At 33.9% G+C, this 18,809-nt stretch overlaps 2 protein-coding genes across 4 annotated transcripts in view; one reads left to right on the top strand and one right to left on the bottom strand.

Annotated features, from left to right (window-relative positions):
• Window positions 1-1,839: 1,839 nt before the first annotated feature.
• Window positions 1,840-3,188, bottom strand: LOC110997396 (39S ribosomal protein L50, mitochondrial). The gene is made up of 5 exons (XM_022265541.2): window positions 3,019-3,188; window positions 2,825-2,910; window positions 2,549-2,745; window positions 2,279-2,398; window positions 1,840-2,017 (listed from the first exon to the last, which is right to left on the bottom strand). Exons 1-5 carry the CDS (start codon window positions 3,061-3,063, stop codon window positions 1,902-1,904), a joined length of 564 nt encoding a protein of 187 aa, XP_022121233.1. The 5' UTR covers window positions 3,064-3,188; the 3' UTR covers window positions 1,840-1,901.
• Window positions 3,189-3,508: 320 nt separating this feature from the next.
• LOC110997410 (mediator of RNA polymerase II transcription subunit 13) overlaps window positions 3,509-18,809 on the top strand; it is a 48,898-nt gene continuing 33,597 nt past the window's right edge. For all 3 annotated transcript variants that reach the window (XM_022265563.2, XM_022265562.2, XM_022265561.2), the window contains exons 1-2: window positions 3,509-3,719; window positions 15,715-16,015. In XM_022265563.2, the coding sequence (XP_022121255.2) occupies window positions 3,651-3,719; window positions 15,715-16,015 (370 nt within the window). In that variant the 5' untranslated portion in view covers window positions 3,509-3,650. The remainder of the gene's footprint in view (window positions 3,720-15,714; window positions 16,016-18,809) is intronic.

Here is an 18,809-nt window from a genome sequence, read left to right as displayed (position 1 = left end):
CATTAGTGTTAATTGTCAATTGACATTTAACAAATACATATTGGTAGAGGGAAACGTGTCTATGTTTTAAGATGAGGATCTTTTATCTTTTTTTTTTTTTTTGGAGTTTACGGCCTGGTATCTAGACCTTTAGGCCAAGTCTTGAGTACTTTTATTTGGTTTGGATCTTTTATCTTTTAGTCTTTCCCACAGTATATTAAAAATACTGTGGGATTTAAAAAAAGAAGTGGAACGCTTAATGAAGTATATTTTAGATATTAATATTGCCAATTTCTGATATATTACCTTCCCATTTAATTGCAAAACTAAAATTTTATTTTATGTAAAAATTTAGATACATAATATCTTAAAATATTAAATTTTTATTTATAATTGCGTATTCCATAATATACCTTTAGTCAACTAGGTACGTTGCAAATTTATTTCCCGTTAGGAGTTAATGTTTGAGAACGACTGAGTTTTTGTATGACACTTATATATGACACTAGGAATGGAAAAGATCGAAACTTTTGTATATTTATCTTACCCCTTCACTTTTTTTGGATAAAAATGGAATATTGAGATATATTCTAAATTACTAAAAACAGCCGTATTTTGATGCGATTTCGTAACTAGGAATAAAAAAACTATAACTTAATATTTTTATAAAACAGTCGCACCTCACTTGTAATTAAAGTTACAGTAAACAGGGTAAGAATTTATCCAAATTTATGAAATCCACGCACTCTGGGCGGCTAAGTTCTAATATGGTTTGGAACGTTAGAAGCTGGCGGTTTTAATAAAAATGCCAGCACTCCAAAAAGCCCATTTTTAATCTTGCCCCTACTTACCGTAATTTTCGAAAGTTGTATGATCCGACCCGAAGGACCAATGTTCGTGGTTGGGTAAAATTATAAAGATATTTAAAGGGCTAACTATTTATTTTAAAAACAATGGAATAAACTAGTGGGGTGAGATGAGATTGGGATAATAGTCGCGCTCGGTACGTCTGAAAGCGAACTAACTAAATATAATTAAGTATAATGAAACTGAACACACTGGCAAATCGTATTGCATGTTAGTACGGTTGTATATATTATTGGTCTCCAGCCAAGCGACCACGAATCTACCCCGTAATGATCACTAATCAGTTAGTGCTTAGTGTCTTTAGATATAGAGCTGGTTTAATATCGATTTCTATTATATTGAAAAACATTAGTACACAGGGGTCAATAATTGGGTGGCCAAGTTTTGGTACGGGAAAAGTCCCGTTAGAGCCAGCTCTAACTCAGGAGCACGCAGAACTATCGGGGGAATACCATCAGCCCCGCTGATTTCATTCTAAATTTCCTATGTCATTGTTATGCGTGCCTATGAGAGAATCCTATACTAATGAACACAAGGTCTTGAGAAATTGATCATTGAATTCTGTCGGTGAATTGCGACTTGCGAGTGTATCGGACGAAAGGGATTTCATATAATACCACCATATTCAATATAACTGATCACTAGAGTGTTATACAAAATTGTTTTATTTTAAGAATCTTAATAATCTGTATTCTGTTAAAAAAATCCAAGAGTTTGTGAGGATATGATGAGTGTTATATTAACATGAGCTATGCAAACATTTATTTTATATCAATAATTACACTCACATCACAAATTGCCTGAACATGTTTTCATGGTCCACCGTCATAAAATCTGTAATTTTTGTGGTGTACATGAGAGCACTTGGTTACATTGCGAATCATACCCTTTAATAACCACCGGTCTTAATCACATACTATTGTGATGACATATCACCTAACCTTAAAGTATTAATGGATTTTGTGTCAATCTATTGTATTCAAACAAAACAAAAAGGGTGTTCCTTATTTTAATACTACAACATCACTCTTGCTTCTACAATAAAACCAAAATTTTCAAGGCCATGATCTCTTTGCTGTGTGTCCTTCATATTTCTTCCGTGTTTTTAAACCAGAAACTATAGTTGAACTTTTTGGAAAAGCTGTTGCACCATTAAATAATGCATCTTTTTCTGAAAAAAATAATATTATTTCTAAGACAAACTTATAATAGAATGAGATCCAGCTGCAGTATTAGTGCACTCATCGTTATTTGCAATTTTATAGGCAACTTGGTAGATATACATTATCCTAATTATAAATATACATAAAGCCTTCAGCCATGATAAAATGAGAGAAGAGATTTCTTTTTCTTGAAATGGTTTTGTCATAGACTCAATAGTCATTAAATAGTGTAATTAACAACTAGATCTGATTGCAACTATAATAAATACCTGGATGAAATCTAACATAGTCTTCTTGTACATGCAGATTTTTAGGCAGGTCCATCTTTTTGAGAGCATCAAATGGTGTCAAGACATTGACAGGAGTTTCATAAAACTCTTGCAAATCATCTGTTATCAGAAAATTATGAAATTATTTTATAAAAATTAAATAGAAATCCTTTTTAAATCTTTTTATATTATAATATCCATATTATTAACATTTATGTTATCTTTAATATATTTTATATTAAGGTAAGTAGCTTATAGTTAAACACACACCTACTGTTTCAATAGTGTGAAGCAAAGAGTTTGGTACACCATGACCAGTTTCTTCAAAGCAGGACTTCAGAACTTTGTATTTGATTTCAAGAGAATCAAATTCAGATTTAGCATGGAGACCATTATTAGAACAGATTTTATAAACTACATTTTGAATATCAACTGGTGGGTCCCAAGGTTTATTGGGTCGAAGAAACCTTTAATAACAAATATTAATTAAAATACCTATAACAAAATTAAAATATAAATATAGCGATATTATGGTTGAATTGGTACCCTCTTGATGCAAGAGATTCAGCAGCTGCTTGTATTTTTTTGTCTATCTTTGGAAATTTCTTCTTTTTATGCCTTATTAAAGTTACCTGTCACAAGATGATCAGAATTTAAATACATATTTATATATATATTATACATAATAATGCCATTACAGTCATAATACACAAATTATAACATAATGGTTTACGATTTACCTGGAAATTGGTACGAGTTGCTGTGATAATTAAATTACGCAACATAATAGCTGAATATAGTAAACCAGTATATATTTTTTCTTCTATATTATTGAAGTTGTATTAATATTTTGAATTGGATTAAGATATTTTTCTAACCTAACTGATTATCAATTGGGTAAATCTTATATTTAAGTAAGACAGGATTGTCAATTGTCAATTGACTGCTGACATATTTTTGAAGTAATAAAATATGGCGTTCTGTTTCGTAAACAATACGTTCTAAAATACGAAAAATATGCCCTAATTAAAAATATTTTTTCTATATAATATGGAAAAGTAAGTATGAAAACAAATATTCAAATTTTATAGTTATAAATCAAATGATAGTTGAATAATATTACGATTTTATACAGTACATAAAAAAAGATATGTAGATAGAATACATTTCTGGACGAATGTTGACGTTTTTTGTCGCTATGAGCGCTAGTGTCGGCTTGGGTTGTTGTTTCTCCATCCGCCATTTTCCAGTCGCCATTGAAAGGTGAAAACTTCACTAAATGTCGGTGATGATTTTAAGATTTTGAGTGGTTTCTTTTAGTTTGAACCTGTTTTTAGTGTTGTGATATGAAAATGAAGTGCCCTGGACTACCATGACGCATCAAAATCACCAAACAAACGGTGCTAGTCTCGAGGATTGCCACACAAACTTCTTCGCCTTGGTAAGTCACTTTTACATTGAGAAAGAAGTTGTAGGTATATTACTTTTCTTTTGAAATTATTACGTTTGCATATTAGTATTTATCGTAACGGTATTGTTATGTATTATCGCCTTAGTGAAAGGAGTGAGTTGTACATAAAATCATCAATATTATTCACGTCAAGCAAACGGTCCAATTATCGTTAAGTGATGATGTTACACAAAATTCACCTTAATTGCTATACGGCAATGAAATCGATCAAGTGTTTCAAAGCCTTCGAATGGAAGAATACAAGCATAGTTAGTAAATGACGGTCGCATGTTAGTCATCCTGGCATCGTTCTTCGAGCTGAGGAGTCATGTCGTGTTGCTAACCCATAAAATATCACCGCTATCGGCGAGCGAGGCCACTAGAAGCCCCTAGCTCATAGAGGTCATTTTGAATTCACCTGGCCCTAACGCGGACCGTAATGCGTTCGCAAGACTAGTTTCGCCAGGTCGAGGAAATAACTTTCTTACACTTACATTCTTAGTGCTGCGTTCATTCCGATACTGCGACTTAAATTATGATACTGGGAATGTTTATATCGAAGAACGGTAGTCATTCATTATCGTGGTTTTGTAGTGTGGAGTCGCTTTGCGTAACGTTGATGTAGCTGTCGCGAATGTTATCAGGTTGTATTCTGTGGTGGATTAGCGGGTGTGCGTGCGGGTAGTGGGGCGGGCCGGGGTGTGGTGGTCGCTCCTCGCTCGTCCTCGGAGTCCGTAGCAGCCCTCCGCCCGGCGCCGCTTACACCTGACGCGTTGCTACATTTCACTGCTGCGGCGCGCGCCTGCACCCGTCTCCCTCCGCGACGCCTATGAACTAGCAAACAAATTACTGATTTCTCAGCCTCTCTACTTATTGTCTTATTTATATTTTTCTTCAAGCGATTTTCCACCAAATAGCATCGGCCGGTGGCGGGTTGGTTGGTGACGCATTGACTTACACTAGCCTGACGACAATGCGCCGGGTTCAATACACTCACCACTTTTGTAGATTACATTTTCGCATTTTATTGTCATACGTGCATTCATTGACCATTGACCATTGAAATACTTACTATTACATATAAAAAAATTGGAAAAAATAGAACTCTGATTTAATAGTTATTTAAGTTAATAAAACTTAAACATTTTTAAAATTGGAGTATTATTTATAACGTATATAATACAAATATATTAAAAAAACAGGAATCTTAAAAGCAAACGCACTTTTGGCGTGGACGTCTACATTCATTCACCCGTTCATAAATGGTCAGATCCAGCACTTTCCCATGCCGCCCAAACGACAACACGCGTAAAAGTGCAATTTATAATAAATTAGCGACCGCGTCTTAACTCTCGTAACGTGCTTATTACGTTTTTTGGTCATGTTTTCAAGATGCTCTGAGTATTAAATGCTCAATTCCCTGTCCCATTTCATTAGTTAGATATTGCAGGCTGCCAATCTTGAATATTTTAGTTTACCTGAGCAGTGGCGGTGATATTGTTCATAGAATGGCCAAACTCTACCGAGTTATTCATGCTATTTGGCAACCAAGTCCAATCTTGGTAGTATCTTTCTAGGTAGTGAATAATTAGTTGCACCAAGTATGACATTAAAATATAGTGTGGACTTACACTATGTATATACATAATATTTATACTTATATAGTGTGTATAGACAAAAAAAAATTAAATTACTTAAATTCTAAAGTTCACGGACATCTATGTATCATGGACATCTTTGAAATAAAACTCTGCATTTCTGCAAATTTGACTGAATTTTCATAAATATGCTTCATATTATTTTGTAATGAAGGTCATAGTGACCAACAAATATGCCTCTTGAATATATATACTACCTTAATGTAATCTTGAGTTGCTGATGGAAAACTTGTTCCTTATTTAGACAAGGTAATTGTAAATGCCTGATTACTTAATGATTATAATAAATAAGCTTATTTTATTCCACTATAAGTTAGGTGTAATTCTTTTAATTTTTTCACACAAATACAATTGGAGTAAGAAATTAAATATAGACAAACCTATATAATTTGCTTTGGAGAAGAAACTAAAAACTATTGTAACAACAAAAAGCAAAGTACTACTCATATTATTCTAGCACACAGCTTATATGACTATATATTGTATTATATATACTATTTTGTAACAAATAACAATATAAATACATCTTAGTTTTCTAAAATAATGTATTCACTGTTACTCCATACTACAAGTAGAATCACACATTTCTAGGTTACTTAGCAATAAGGCTTTATATTGCATTAAGCATTAAGATTTAAGACTTTAATGATAACAGCTTAGGTAAAGTAAAAGTATGTAAATAAATAAATTTTGCGTACCTTTTAAGAAAATGATGAGAAAATTATTGTTTAAAACATAAACTTATTGGTCTGTGTGTGACTGATAAAATTGATGATAATAATTCAAATGGTGGCAGTTATATCTAACAGTAAGCAGTTGAATCAATACCATGACTCTCCAGCCTTTCAATTTTTTAACTTGTTATTTTATTTAAATTGTCTTATCTTAAGTTACTGGGTCAAGATTAAGATATATGTGTTAGTTTTAGCTAACAATGAGTATTTTATCACTGTTTATATGAGAACTACCTAGTAGCTTTTCTTGACGTTAAACCATAAAATTAACTAACAGATAACAAAATTGCCATGTGAAATAGATTAAGATACATTGAAAATGTTTTTACACTACATATTTATTTTTTACACAATTAGTTGGTAAGGAATAATTATTTTATGGAAATAAATATCTTTTAAGAAATTTTATTTTTTAAAGTACTTATCTCATGTTCCAGACATTTGCCTTATTGTAAAAAATAAAGTAATACTGACTTGTAAATTGAAAGCTGAAGGTTTGTGCAAAAGGAATTCAGCAAATTACGATTTGCAAACAGTTACTAATCAAAGCGATAGTGATGTTATCATAGTGTCTTTGATCCCGTGTAGCTAGTAACAGGAATAGTTAAATGTTATCTGTATACAACAATTTCAATAACACCCAGAATTGAAACCATTATGACTTATTCGTTTAGGATTGTTTTTTATCCCGTGAAGCATAGACCTTATTAATTTCGAACGTATTTTATTATGCCCTTTATTTATAGACAAAAAATAAGTTAATGCCACTATTCAAACAAAAGTACTCATATTTTTTTAATGACAGAATAAACATAATTTAATTTAAATAAATTACTTAGTTTGAACAGTAGTTTTTCTACTAGGACGCATTTCTTGTTAATGTTAGTAATTTTAGTTAATTAACAATTATCACTATCTTACAACAATGCAGTTCTATTCTTGTAAACCACTTTTTCTATTTGCTTTGAAGGATCGCAAAAGTACTCGTTTCACTCAGTTAGGACCGTCCTTCACCTACATTCTGTCCTCGCGCTTTCATAACAAACTTATTGTAAGCATTTCTGGATCAAAGTGAAACTTTCTCGAAGCTTGGAAAGCTTGGGGTGCATATGTTCATAGTATTGCTTGTTTAACATTGTACCATTGAAGTATAATTGTGTTATTCTTATCTATATTAAAGACTGTGAAATATGTAAATTCAAAATTTTATTTTGCGTTGTATTTTAAATATACAGTAGAGTTTATTTATTATTACACAGAGCTCCTATACTGAATTTTACGGGTATGATTTGTGCGCACATTTTCGTTCGTTTATAACATAGTTTTTTGTTAATATTCGATTTAAATTCCCTAACAGGAAAAGTTAAACCCTAATCATTAGTAAATAACGCGTTATTAGGGGTCATACCAGCGCGTTAGTAATTATACTCCTACAACGCGGAACCAAACGTGTTATAAGAGGGAATACTGTACCTTATAATATGGCTATTAAATCTTGACATATTCTCTTTTATTTTAAATATCTTCTCATACCTTTTTTTATTAAACTTTTATGTTTTCGAAGCGCATACAGATGCATTACTCATATTATGTCATGTCCTTGACCTGGTATTGGTCCTTTCAGGTCAAGGTATAAGGATCTCAAAGTGCCAATCATAAGTGCCATACATGCATTATCCTCAAAAAGAAGTATAACCATCATGATTTGCATAATGCTAAGATGTTTTAACATAAAACTTTGCCTTTCGAACTGTATTTCTTCAAGAAAGCTACGATCGTATTATAAATTATTTTGTTATTTGTGGCGTCAATTAGCAACCTTAGTTTTCCTTCTAAATTCAAGTATTTATTTATAGAAGATTTCTTATTATTGTTCTTCGTTTACCGAAAATGTGTATTTTCTTATCATATCAAATTTAAAAGAATTTATAGCGTAGCTGCGATCCGATGAGCAAATATACTTGGTGTATATCATAAATGTACGTTGTATATCTAGTTAATTTTGCGATCAGCATATTTGTAATAATAAACATATACGTTAGTTAGGAGTGGTTTAAGGGTTGTACCTACTCAGTAGATTAGTAACGAGAGTGCAAACGAGAACGCTCTATGTGGGTCAAGATAACTGAGGAGCCCTGCTTCGTTACAGTGTTATTATTGCTCTTGATTTTATATCAACAACGTTGTCGATGATCTTGAAACAGTTTTTACGTATGACTTTTATTGGTTTCATTTACATTAAACAAATATCCTTATGCTTTGTGGCTTTAGTTGTTTAGGGCTATTATTATGTAAATACATGTAGTTTTCTAGCAGCAATCTTTATGGAACTGTCTTTGGTATTTAAAGTTTTACTTTGGCTTACTTTAGTATGGTTACAATATATTATATTTGTTGTATAGATTATATTTTAAGACAGCACGTATAGATGTGTTTAAAAGTGTTTCTGTTAAACTGTTTTTGAGACCTTGTTTCCTTTTACTAAACTAAGTAATATTATTAGTAACATTTATTATTCTTATAATAAAGTTTTATGTGAAGTACATGACTGGTAGCAATTGATACGAAAACGCACTGCGTTTAGCCTCGAAGTTGTTTTGTAAATAATGTTACAAAGCTTGGCATGACTACGCGTCTCATAAGAAAGTGAGCGTTAAATTTTCCTAACCTGTAACACAAAATGCACACCAATGAATATTTAAAATTGTTAAATACGAATGATAATCAAAAGTAATAAAAAGCAAATAATTTTACAACAAGATAACACGTTTGCATCTGTAATTGAAAATTAAGCATTTAGATTGATTTAAGTGGTTTGCTAGTAACAATTAGTGCCTCATGTTATTGTTGTGTTTAAAACGCTTAGTTTAAACTACTGTGTTTATCTCCTCTATGTAAATAGGTGTGTTAAGTACATAATTATCTTTGAATTGTTCACCTTGGCCCTTCATTTTGGCCATCAGCTCACGGAAAACCAGTTTTCTCTTAACTCCTGTTATTGTACTCTGCACATGCGTAATGAAATAGTTATGTATAATCCAAATTATGACAATATATTTTTGTATTAAATTCATTTTAAAACACACGTTACCGTCCACGCCCACAATGTCTTATGTTATTTTCTTTACTAACGCATCTGTCAGCGGCTTTGTATAATAGAATGTGTATGTGTATCTTTCAGATGACTTACTTTTGATTTACATTAGTAGTTGTATCTAAAGCGGCAGTCTTATGTGCAAGAGTTCTTCTTCTATGTTCACTTTTCCATTTATTTAACTGAGTGATTCTTACTTTTTATTAACATTGCGCCATAAAGTTCTTGAATCAATCCATGTTGGATTTGAAATAAACATGCTATGTATATTCGTGTTTGATATCTGTGACTGTCCCTGTACACATATAATTTATATAAGAAATTCTTCACAAGTATTGTAACTGGGTTACCGTAACGTAAGATTGTCAGTTGTGCAATATGGTATTATGTATATTCAAAGGGCCTTCGGGCCTTCTATCAGTGTCTTACCGAAATTAAGTCAGGAACTCATACTTTCACTTTGCCGTCTTAACTTTGTTAACTTGTGCAGTTCCAAGGTAATTAAACAGATTTAATTCAATCCAAATTAAAAATTTTAGATGTCTGCGTTGTAATGTACCTTATGGTTTTTCTAGTTTGGAGGGGATGAATATTTAGTACGGATTAAAATCCAAACGAACTTCGTAAGCCTATAAAACAGACCACTTTTACATAGGTACTTTTCATTTCTATAAATCTGTACTAATGTTGTTCCTTAAAGAATTGACCATCTCGGTACAGAATTACTTTAAGACAGGGTGGCACGCTTACTCTGTCAAAAGAATATTGAATTTTCGTATCAAGTTATCAGGATTATTTTGCTATAAAGTCGTGTAGCACTAGTGCCGTTGAGCGCGGATGATTGCATAAATTACTACGTATTACTCGTTCTTGACGAGGAGCGTCGTTGTTTAACTGACTTGACTATTAAGATTTATGATCTTGTAATCCCAAGTCATTTCTCATATTACACGATTTTTGCTACCTGAAATTTTTAAATAGTTGCTTATTTATGATCATAATAAAGTGAAATTAAATCATTATAACGAATTCACATCGATGCATTTTACTCGAACCTAAGGTTTACACATTTCCGGTTGTAAAAAAGGTTGTTTGTCACAGCCCTCTCTTTTCCGGCTTGAGTGGTATTGATGTGTATATTATGTTATTGAATGAGAACTACAAGTATTGGGAATTTCCAATTTAAACTCCACGGCACCTTTGACCTTCATCTTTGGGTACTGAACGACAATGCATCTAGACTCTAGAGGTTATTTTTATTCATGATCTAATATTCAATTAGTCCTTATGTCCTTGTACTTAGCGGAACAAATCTGTAATGAATTCTAAGTTTATTCTAATGAATACAGCCTTCGATACGCTTTACATCCAGTCGCCTCCAAAGTACTTGCCGTGTGCCACTTACTAAACAGTGCATAAAACAAGATTTCGTGTTACCATTGAACCGGCAGTAACTATACTCTTGTTATTTACAATTCACAATACGCATAGAAAATATATTTAATTTTGACCTAAAAGGGTTTAATTATTATTGTAAGTTAGTTTATTAGAAGAAATACAATACAAATCGTGACAGTTTTACTCGTTGTATTAACGCTATTGCCCAAATATACTTAATGAACAAATACATTTTTATGTAAAAGCTTTACTCTGAAATGACAATTCTATGTAAAATAAAATATAACCTACATTATTGTAAAAGCACTCAAAAAAGCATTGTTTAAAATGATCACGATGCTTTACGGTAGGTAGGCGGTAGTGCTCGGCTTGTACGATATTATAAGCTTTCAAGTTCCTCTTTTGTATTCATGTAAGCACGGCTTGCGCACGGTGTCCGCTCTCCGCATTATTTTGTCGCAGTAGCTTTACAAGAAACATCGCGTTGTAATATTTAAAACAGCGTGCTACATCAGACACTAAATCTTATTGAATTGCATATACAAAACCTTTATTATATACGTTTTATACTTATATGATTGTAGCTTGTGTCTTCAAGCACAAAGCCTTTAATAAGAATAAATCTAAGCTATCATAATATCATTTTTGAAATATTAATTAGTTAAAGCATGTTGCAAATAACGTTCGTTTAGTGAAGTAGCAATGTTCATAAATAACGTATTAATAAACAGCGAAATAATTATGTCCGATGTTCTCGATACATAACGTATTTTATTACACCAATAAAAGCCATAAACCGGCAAGCCTTATACCCTTACGTAATAGCCGTCCCAAAAAACTGGGGCAAATACTCAAAATTCTAGATGTACAGCGGATCGAGGTTCGTTGACCGCACGCGGATACCTTTACCGTTAGCTGGGTAGTGCACTCGCCGCCTCATCTACCTGCGCCCTGCATATGCACCCTTCATGCTTGCACCCCGTTCTCATATTTTTTGTTTCCATTTCCATTCGCCTTCAGCAAAGAGAAATGAAAAATTCTTATCTTACATCGCGAGTGTATGAGGCGTTCCTTCACGTTCCTTTAATTGGTAGGTTTGATGTTGATGTTCCGCTGTTTATTACAATAAAACATTTCGAATTGGTCAATTATAATTAAGATATGATATTATGGTCTCTTTGCATTTAGAATTATATTTACTAATTTGAATATTAATTTTGCTAATAAAATAAAGTAAATTTAGGGATAGAAAATATTTTTTTATATATTATTTTCAGTCAAACAGTACTGGGTTAATTATCAAAAAAGACACTTGTTCCTCTTTGATTTCACCGCAGTTCGCTGACCCCACCACGAAACGATTACCAACTTATTAATTCTACGCGATTACGACATTGCGAATGCGTGCAAACAATGGAGTGATCACAATTCACAATGTAACAAGACATACCTAATCGAAATATTTATTAATGAGCTTTATTTGGAGAGTACTTTTTGGGAAGTTAATTGTAGTTTTAGGGGTCGTTACATTAATATTAAGGTTCGGAATAGGTAGGTACGTTAAAAAAGTTTCATTTCAATAAGATTAGTTTACAATACCATCTATAAATATTATTGTGGATGTTAGGTCGTTCGATGTAATGAGATTCATAATAGTATTGTTGAAGGATCGGCAAGTTTGTGCCGATTGTATGCGCCCGCGCAGCGCGCTTGACCTCACCGATTCGCGGCGCGTGCCTCATAGCGCACTCAACGCATAGCAATTTCAATTTATACTCCTATTGTACTTGTCTTAGGTTTTATTCATATCTACCCTATCTTAAGCGATATATAAGTTGTTAATAAAAACGAAGTAAACAATAAATTTGCTTTCACGGTTCTTGATAAATCGATAACGAAACCGAAATCGGAACGTCATAATCATGGATTCTTTAAAAGCAATATAATCTGACAGCATTAAGTATCTTCAGGTCAGAGGTAATTGTTTTATCATCTTAACATTGCAGATAACCGGAGTTGATACACGGCTCATTGTGGTACCGTATTATTCGTCTCGCTCGCACACGTTTTTGTTGAGACTAAAATCTGAGAAGGAAATAACGGTAATTGGTTCGTTGTCGCCACCCACACCACCCCATTGTGCTTTTAGATGTCGAAAGAATGTTGTTCATAGGTAACCCTGAACTCTAAAGTCAAAATTTTAATCACAGATTCCGAGTGCGATTTCAACAATAAATTTGAGGAAGTGAAATAAGGATCTTGGTTTTCGTATATTTCCCTGCAATTATTGTTACTATTGTAATATTAAACTAAAAACTGCTCGAAAGTTGCTTAGCTTTCTAAATTCAATTGAATTTCGTGTCTACCAAAAATTGTAATCTTAAAGGCCATAACGCTGTTTAGCACGTAGTAATAATATACGTGAAGTGAAGACATACCGAATTAGTCTTTATTTTTTCATTTGCGAAGTCTTATATTGCCTGTTTGGGGGACGTGTAATTGCTGGTGAAATGCAACATGCTGCACATAATGATGATCGCGGAAGTGCTCGACATACGGTGCTTATGTCACGCACTATGTCGCTGTTCCAGATTGTATATATTCTTGTGACGTAGTATTTTTTTTTGTTTAGTTCTCCATTTAAATCTTTTGTTTTTTAAATATTTTTATCTAAGGTCATCTAGCTTTCTTTGTTCGGAAATTATTTACGAAGATCTTATTCTTACTGTGTAGTTTTATATAATATAGTGCTTGAAAAAAATAACATGGATGGCTTGCGCATACTTTTTTAGAAAATTATGTGGTGATTTAATTTAAATAAAGTAATTCGTGTCATAAGTGTTTGTTGTCCCTGAATACGGGTGACGTCACAAAACAAAAATGCAGTAAACGAAGTGCATGGCCGGGGCGCACGCGCATCTTGCCGTCACATCACCTCGATTGTTTACCCCGCAACTAACGTAACCGGCACCGGTGCGAGGTTGCCGCACCGCATCTCGGTTGCCTCCTCTCACTTTCGCGATGTCGCTTCTCGCTCACGATGATACATCTGTCTCCCTCGTGTCTAGCGGTGTTCGACTTTTTTGGCTGTGCAGTTTTGCCGTTCATGGTTACGGATTGTAGGGTATTTTTGCTACCTTAAAAGGCAGGATGCGACATCAATTTTTAAATAATATATTGATGGCCATTAAATAGAAATTAACAAATACTTCCGCGGACAGACGCTGTGAGGTCAGTAGATCGCACCAATTCATTTTAAATTCAAATAACCTCACTTGACAAGATAAACTTATGCAAAAGCTCGGGCTTTGGCGGATGTGCCTCTTAATATCCGCCTCATTCTCTCTTCAAGAATACATCCTCATTCCTTGCAGACTATTTTTGTAGTAGATCTTTGTGATTATGTTCATTGATTATTATTATCATTTATTTATTTCGTACTTGTTGCATTTTACATAGATTTTAGCAGTCACCCGTATCACCCTAGGTTGTTAAATTTTTATTACTTAGATCCGTGTTTCGGTGAAGACGCGTGATCGCGTCACACAATAGAAAGTGAAGCAGAGCAAGCGGGCGCATCGGGCGTTAGAAAGCGGCCTCCGCGTCTACCGAAGCGAACTCGAATTCTTTCACACCCTACCACTTGATACTTATATAAGTTAATTTATCTTTAGCCCAATCTAAATATTACCAAATATAATTAGATAAAGAGGCCCAAGTATAAGCAAAAATAGCAAGGCTTAGTAGTATATTTTCTATATCTAATTTGTGAACTTATGTTTTAATATTTCCCCGACTGTTCGTAATGATCTGTGCTTTGTAATTAAGTCTATTTAACCAAGAGATTACTAGTATACCTTAAGTCGAGCACTTGAACGAGAGACGCCTTATCGCAGCCGATGCGACCCCACGCGCGTCTGCCAGGTGTACTCAAGGGCCCCTTCCGCCGCAGATGCCAGCGGAATTTAGTACAATGACCTTAGGATTATGGGCTTTGAACAACTACGCGGTTTAAGACCGCAGCTCTATGCGCTAATTGTGATTAAAGGCCTCAAAATATTGTAGAAATGCTAAGTACAACTGGCAACGCAATCGCGAGCCCTCTGGCATTGGATTTGTCCATGGGCGGTAGATTACTTATCGTCAGATGTGCCTCCTGCCAATTTTTCCCCTTTTATATTTATTCATTCAAATTTTCTACCAATGAAAATATATCAGAAGGTAGTTAGAATAGTTTAGTTAAAATTTGTGTTTTTTAAGTATTTTAGAAGTTAATATTTGTTACTAGTCTGGTGTATTATATACTTATATGTTAGGCATTTAGTATAAGCATATTACCGGATTGCATAGCGACCCGACCCACATCACCTTCTAATCACAAGCGGTTGACAGGTTGTTAACTTATGAGTTACATCATTTTACAAATTAACTCGAAGCTTGCACATCAACTGTATTCTGTTGACCTAAAGTTTACATTGCAAAGGTCACATTTAGACGTTCACCTTTTCATTATGACCATACAACAATAAAACGCGTCTAATTTTATATTTTATTTTACTGTATGTTTGAGTGTCAGAATCAAGTAACAAGGCCACAAATATAGGAAACAAAAACATAATTTAATCACTCATTTGAATACATGCAGATTTATCCATGCCCCACGATTACACGTTTTATTTTCTTGTATGGAAATTATAACACAAACAATACTTGTTTGAAGCGCGTTGGTTATTGTTTAATTTATTAATCTCTTCACGACTCGTTAACGCTATTCAACCAGGTATTTTAGCTTTGTTATGTGGAGAATTTAAGACGTCTAGACTTGCAGGGTCAGTTTCGGAATGTTAACCGAAAATGTTGTATTTAGTGCCTTATTATTATGTAAATACACTCGGTCGCTGTTCTAACGATTGTTAGTATTGTATAATACAAAAAATTTTGATTTATTGTATTATACTAATGTGTGTGTGTAACGGTGTTCCTTTTGTTTTTTTTAATACAGTTGCGATGTAGGAGAATTTAATAATAATAAGATATTTTAAATAGTAAATGTATAAGAAATTAGAAATCGCCTGTTTCAATTCTATCGTGTATTCTTTCAGACTGAACTTCACGGCATAAAATGGCGTAAGCTAGTATGGGGCGAGACAAGCGGCGGCGGCGAGACCGAAGATGGGGCGGCGCCTCTGGCGGATCCTGTGATCAGCAGCTATGCGCGGTGTCTTGCTGGAGACATACTGTGCGTATGGCGACGTGTGCCGGACCCGCAACCACTCGACTTAGATATGAGTACGCCAGCGCCGCCGCCGCTTTCCCTGCGAGCCTCCAAGGAACTGTGGATTTTCTGGTACGGCGAGGAGCCCGACCTCACAGGACTCGTCGCTTCCGAACTGCTGGAGAGTCGTAAGTTTATTTTAAAATTTATATATTATATCTAACTAGCACATAATCTGTTTTTTTTTTCATAACAGGACTTAGATCGCAAAAAGAAATTTTGCGATCATTAATACTAGGTATTATTAATGTATCGTTTAAAATACATAACCTATAAAATCGTAATAAAATATTCAAAGACTAAAATATTATCAATCTAATAACAATAGTTGTGACATAACATTATCGCGCGCCGAAAATATCATAGTAGTGTCATGATAACGATAATATTCCGCTATAATACCGATAAACGTTGAAGTTGATTGCTGAAAGCGCTCGATAGCTGCCTCTGTTGGACAGATAATCACCGCTTTATAGATTAATGGCTGTAACAGCCCGTTTAACAAAACCCCGGGATGTTGTAGCATTCGCGATAATTAAGCTAAAGATTAAGATCGTAAAGTCATCATTCAATCGCGACAAACTTGGATAGCGATTAAGTGGAATCATTACGTTAATCTGTGACAAATTTTTCTTAAACTTCTTAATGGCGTATCCCGGTTAAGCACTGTCAAAATCAAATAATAATCAGCCTTAAATCTAAATTTTAGTATATCCCATTTAAGTTCGAGAACCTGTGTTAGAGATGACCGCTCTTTCCTATATGAATGTTGGAATAATATATTTAGGAATTAAAAATGACCCGTTACTTTGAGGTAATAAAGCATAGGGTCTTTTTGAAATTGGTCCAGCAGTTTTTGAGTTTATTCGTTGCTTTGCGTTGTTCTCTGTTGTACTATATTGAAACTGTAGGTTCCGGATTATTTGAGTATCTTACTCCCTTCGATAACTAAAATATTTGATATTAGTTCATGTTGCCAGACTACCCATAAAGATGTAAAAATCAGTACATTAAAAGTGAAAGTAATTACCCGTCTGGCAAGTTACGCCAGTGCCTTACAAAGTTTTATATAAATTGCCATTATTCTGTATACCTATGGAATTAAATATACCTGATACATGTAAACGCTGGCAAATAGTCGTAGCCTGTCCCACATTTTTACAGCGGAGAGAAACTTAATTGTTATTGAGTAATAAAATAATTGTAGACACGATATATTGTGGTTATTTTTGAACAATTGACCGCGAAACTTTCTTACAAAATAAGTTATAGATTTGACACCATTATGCGAATTCCTTAGACGCCATAACTAATACTTGAATCGAAAATTAAATACGCTTTCACGAATACACAAAACAAATATATGTATGTATAAAAAGGCCCATGTATTCATTCATCCCTAACATAGGAAGGAAGGCAGGGAAAGTTTTGTTTAAATATTTGTTTCACTGAATCTGTTTATTTAAATAATATCGGTTGTATTTGAGTGCAAGTTCACCCGACTGCAACGTGGTCTTAAAATAGAATCTGACATAAATCTACATAAACGGTTTGTATTTTTGTCACTGTCGACGCTCCTCTCGCCCTCAATACCGCGCTGTATAGTCTTTTGACTTATTTATTGTTATTATCATTACATAAAATGTAATTTATATCTTATGTCAAACGGTATCAACGCGATTATGTCAAATTGTATCGGGAAGTTGTTAGCGGTGTTTCTGTTGCGTAATATCGCACCTAGGCGCGAAGTGGGCGTAACGTTACGCGTGCGCGCTGCTAAGTGCACCGTCGTAAAGGGCAATATCGAAAATGTGATCGATTTCGTTTCCATTTACCGAAAATGCTGAAAACTGAAATTTTATTTAAGTTTTTGGAGTTTTTTAGATTGTTTAACCATTACAACAGCACTTACACTAAACTGTATTTTCGAAAATAAATATCTAATGTAAGTGAACCAGCAGTTAAATAACGAGATCAGGTGCGTAAGCCTTTACTGTGAATTGTCTTTTTTACATGATTTTTAATAACAACTAGCCAAATTCAAATGTTACTATTCTTGATCCTTATTAGTTTTAACACCGATCTGACGAAATTTAATCGTAAATTCAGTGATAATTGCTTCATAAACTTGGACGGAAAATGGCTGCATTCGATCGAAGGTCGCCGCCGGTTCAACTGCGAACGGAAATAACCGTACCTACAGCAATTTCCCGTCCTGTAGAAGCTACCAGAACTGGACACAAGGCTATTTGAACTTGATAAACACTCGCCACATTATATAAATTTTATATACATAACAAACGTCTTACAATATTATGTTATCTAGTTATAAAGGTTTCAAACAATGAAACTTCAGTAATATGAACAGCAGCCAATAGCTCCTGGTAACAATTTGCGAGGAATCTGACCGAGCCGGCTTTCTACGTGAGCCTATTTGCTCGGAGATTAACAGCTGACCCGGCGGACTCGACAAGGGATAATCGGTTTATCCCATCCCGAGTGGATGGTGTAGAGAGCAGGAAGCTTAAAGTTATTCGACATAAAAACTTATAGAATGTGCTAGAATTTCTAACAATAGTAGAAGCGTAATTTGAAACATCTTATATTGTATCTCGTTAACTTATTAATTCATGAAGTGGTTAATGAATCGTTTATATGATCAATTATGTAGATATTGGTTATTGGAACAGAAGAATCTTAGATTTTTATTTTTATTGATAATTTCCCCCCTGCAAATGTTATAATAGCAAGCTTATAGCGTAATAAAACCGGAGTGAAAATTAAAATCAGATGCATTATAATCCATATTTTAAATTGAATGATTTCATTAGAAGTGGTGTTATGTAGGACATGGTAGGAAATTCGATGGACGTAGGGAATAGAAGGGATGAGGGCGGTAAATGTCAAACGCTCCGAAGAGTG

Source organism: Pieris rapae, chromosome 11 (genome assembly GCF_905147795.1).
Source record: "Pieris rapae chromosome 11, ilPieRapa1.1, whole genome shotgun sequence".
Classification (NCBI taxonomy): Eukaryota; Metazoa; Arthropoda; class Insecta; order Lepidoptera; family Pieridae; genus Pieris; species Pieris rapae.
Note: the sequence above shows the minus strand (reverse complement) of the source record. Positions and strands in the feature narration are given on the sequence as shown.

Excerpts from the sequence above, each read along its gene's own strand:
- LOC110997396 (XM_022265541.2), bottom strand. The coding sequence starts at position 3,063 with ATGTTGCGTAATTTAATTATCACAGCAACTCGTACCAATTTCCAG. Across the intron at positions 2,911-3,018 it reads CAACTCGTACCAATTTCCAG|GTAACTTTAATAAGGCATAA; the intron begins GTAAATCGTAAA and ends ATCTTGTGACAG. Across the intron at positions 2,746-2,824 it reads GAATCTCTTGCATCAAGAGG|GTTTCTTCGACCCAATAAAC; the intron begins GTACCAATTCAA and ends TTGTTATTAAAG.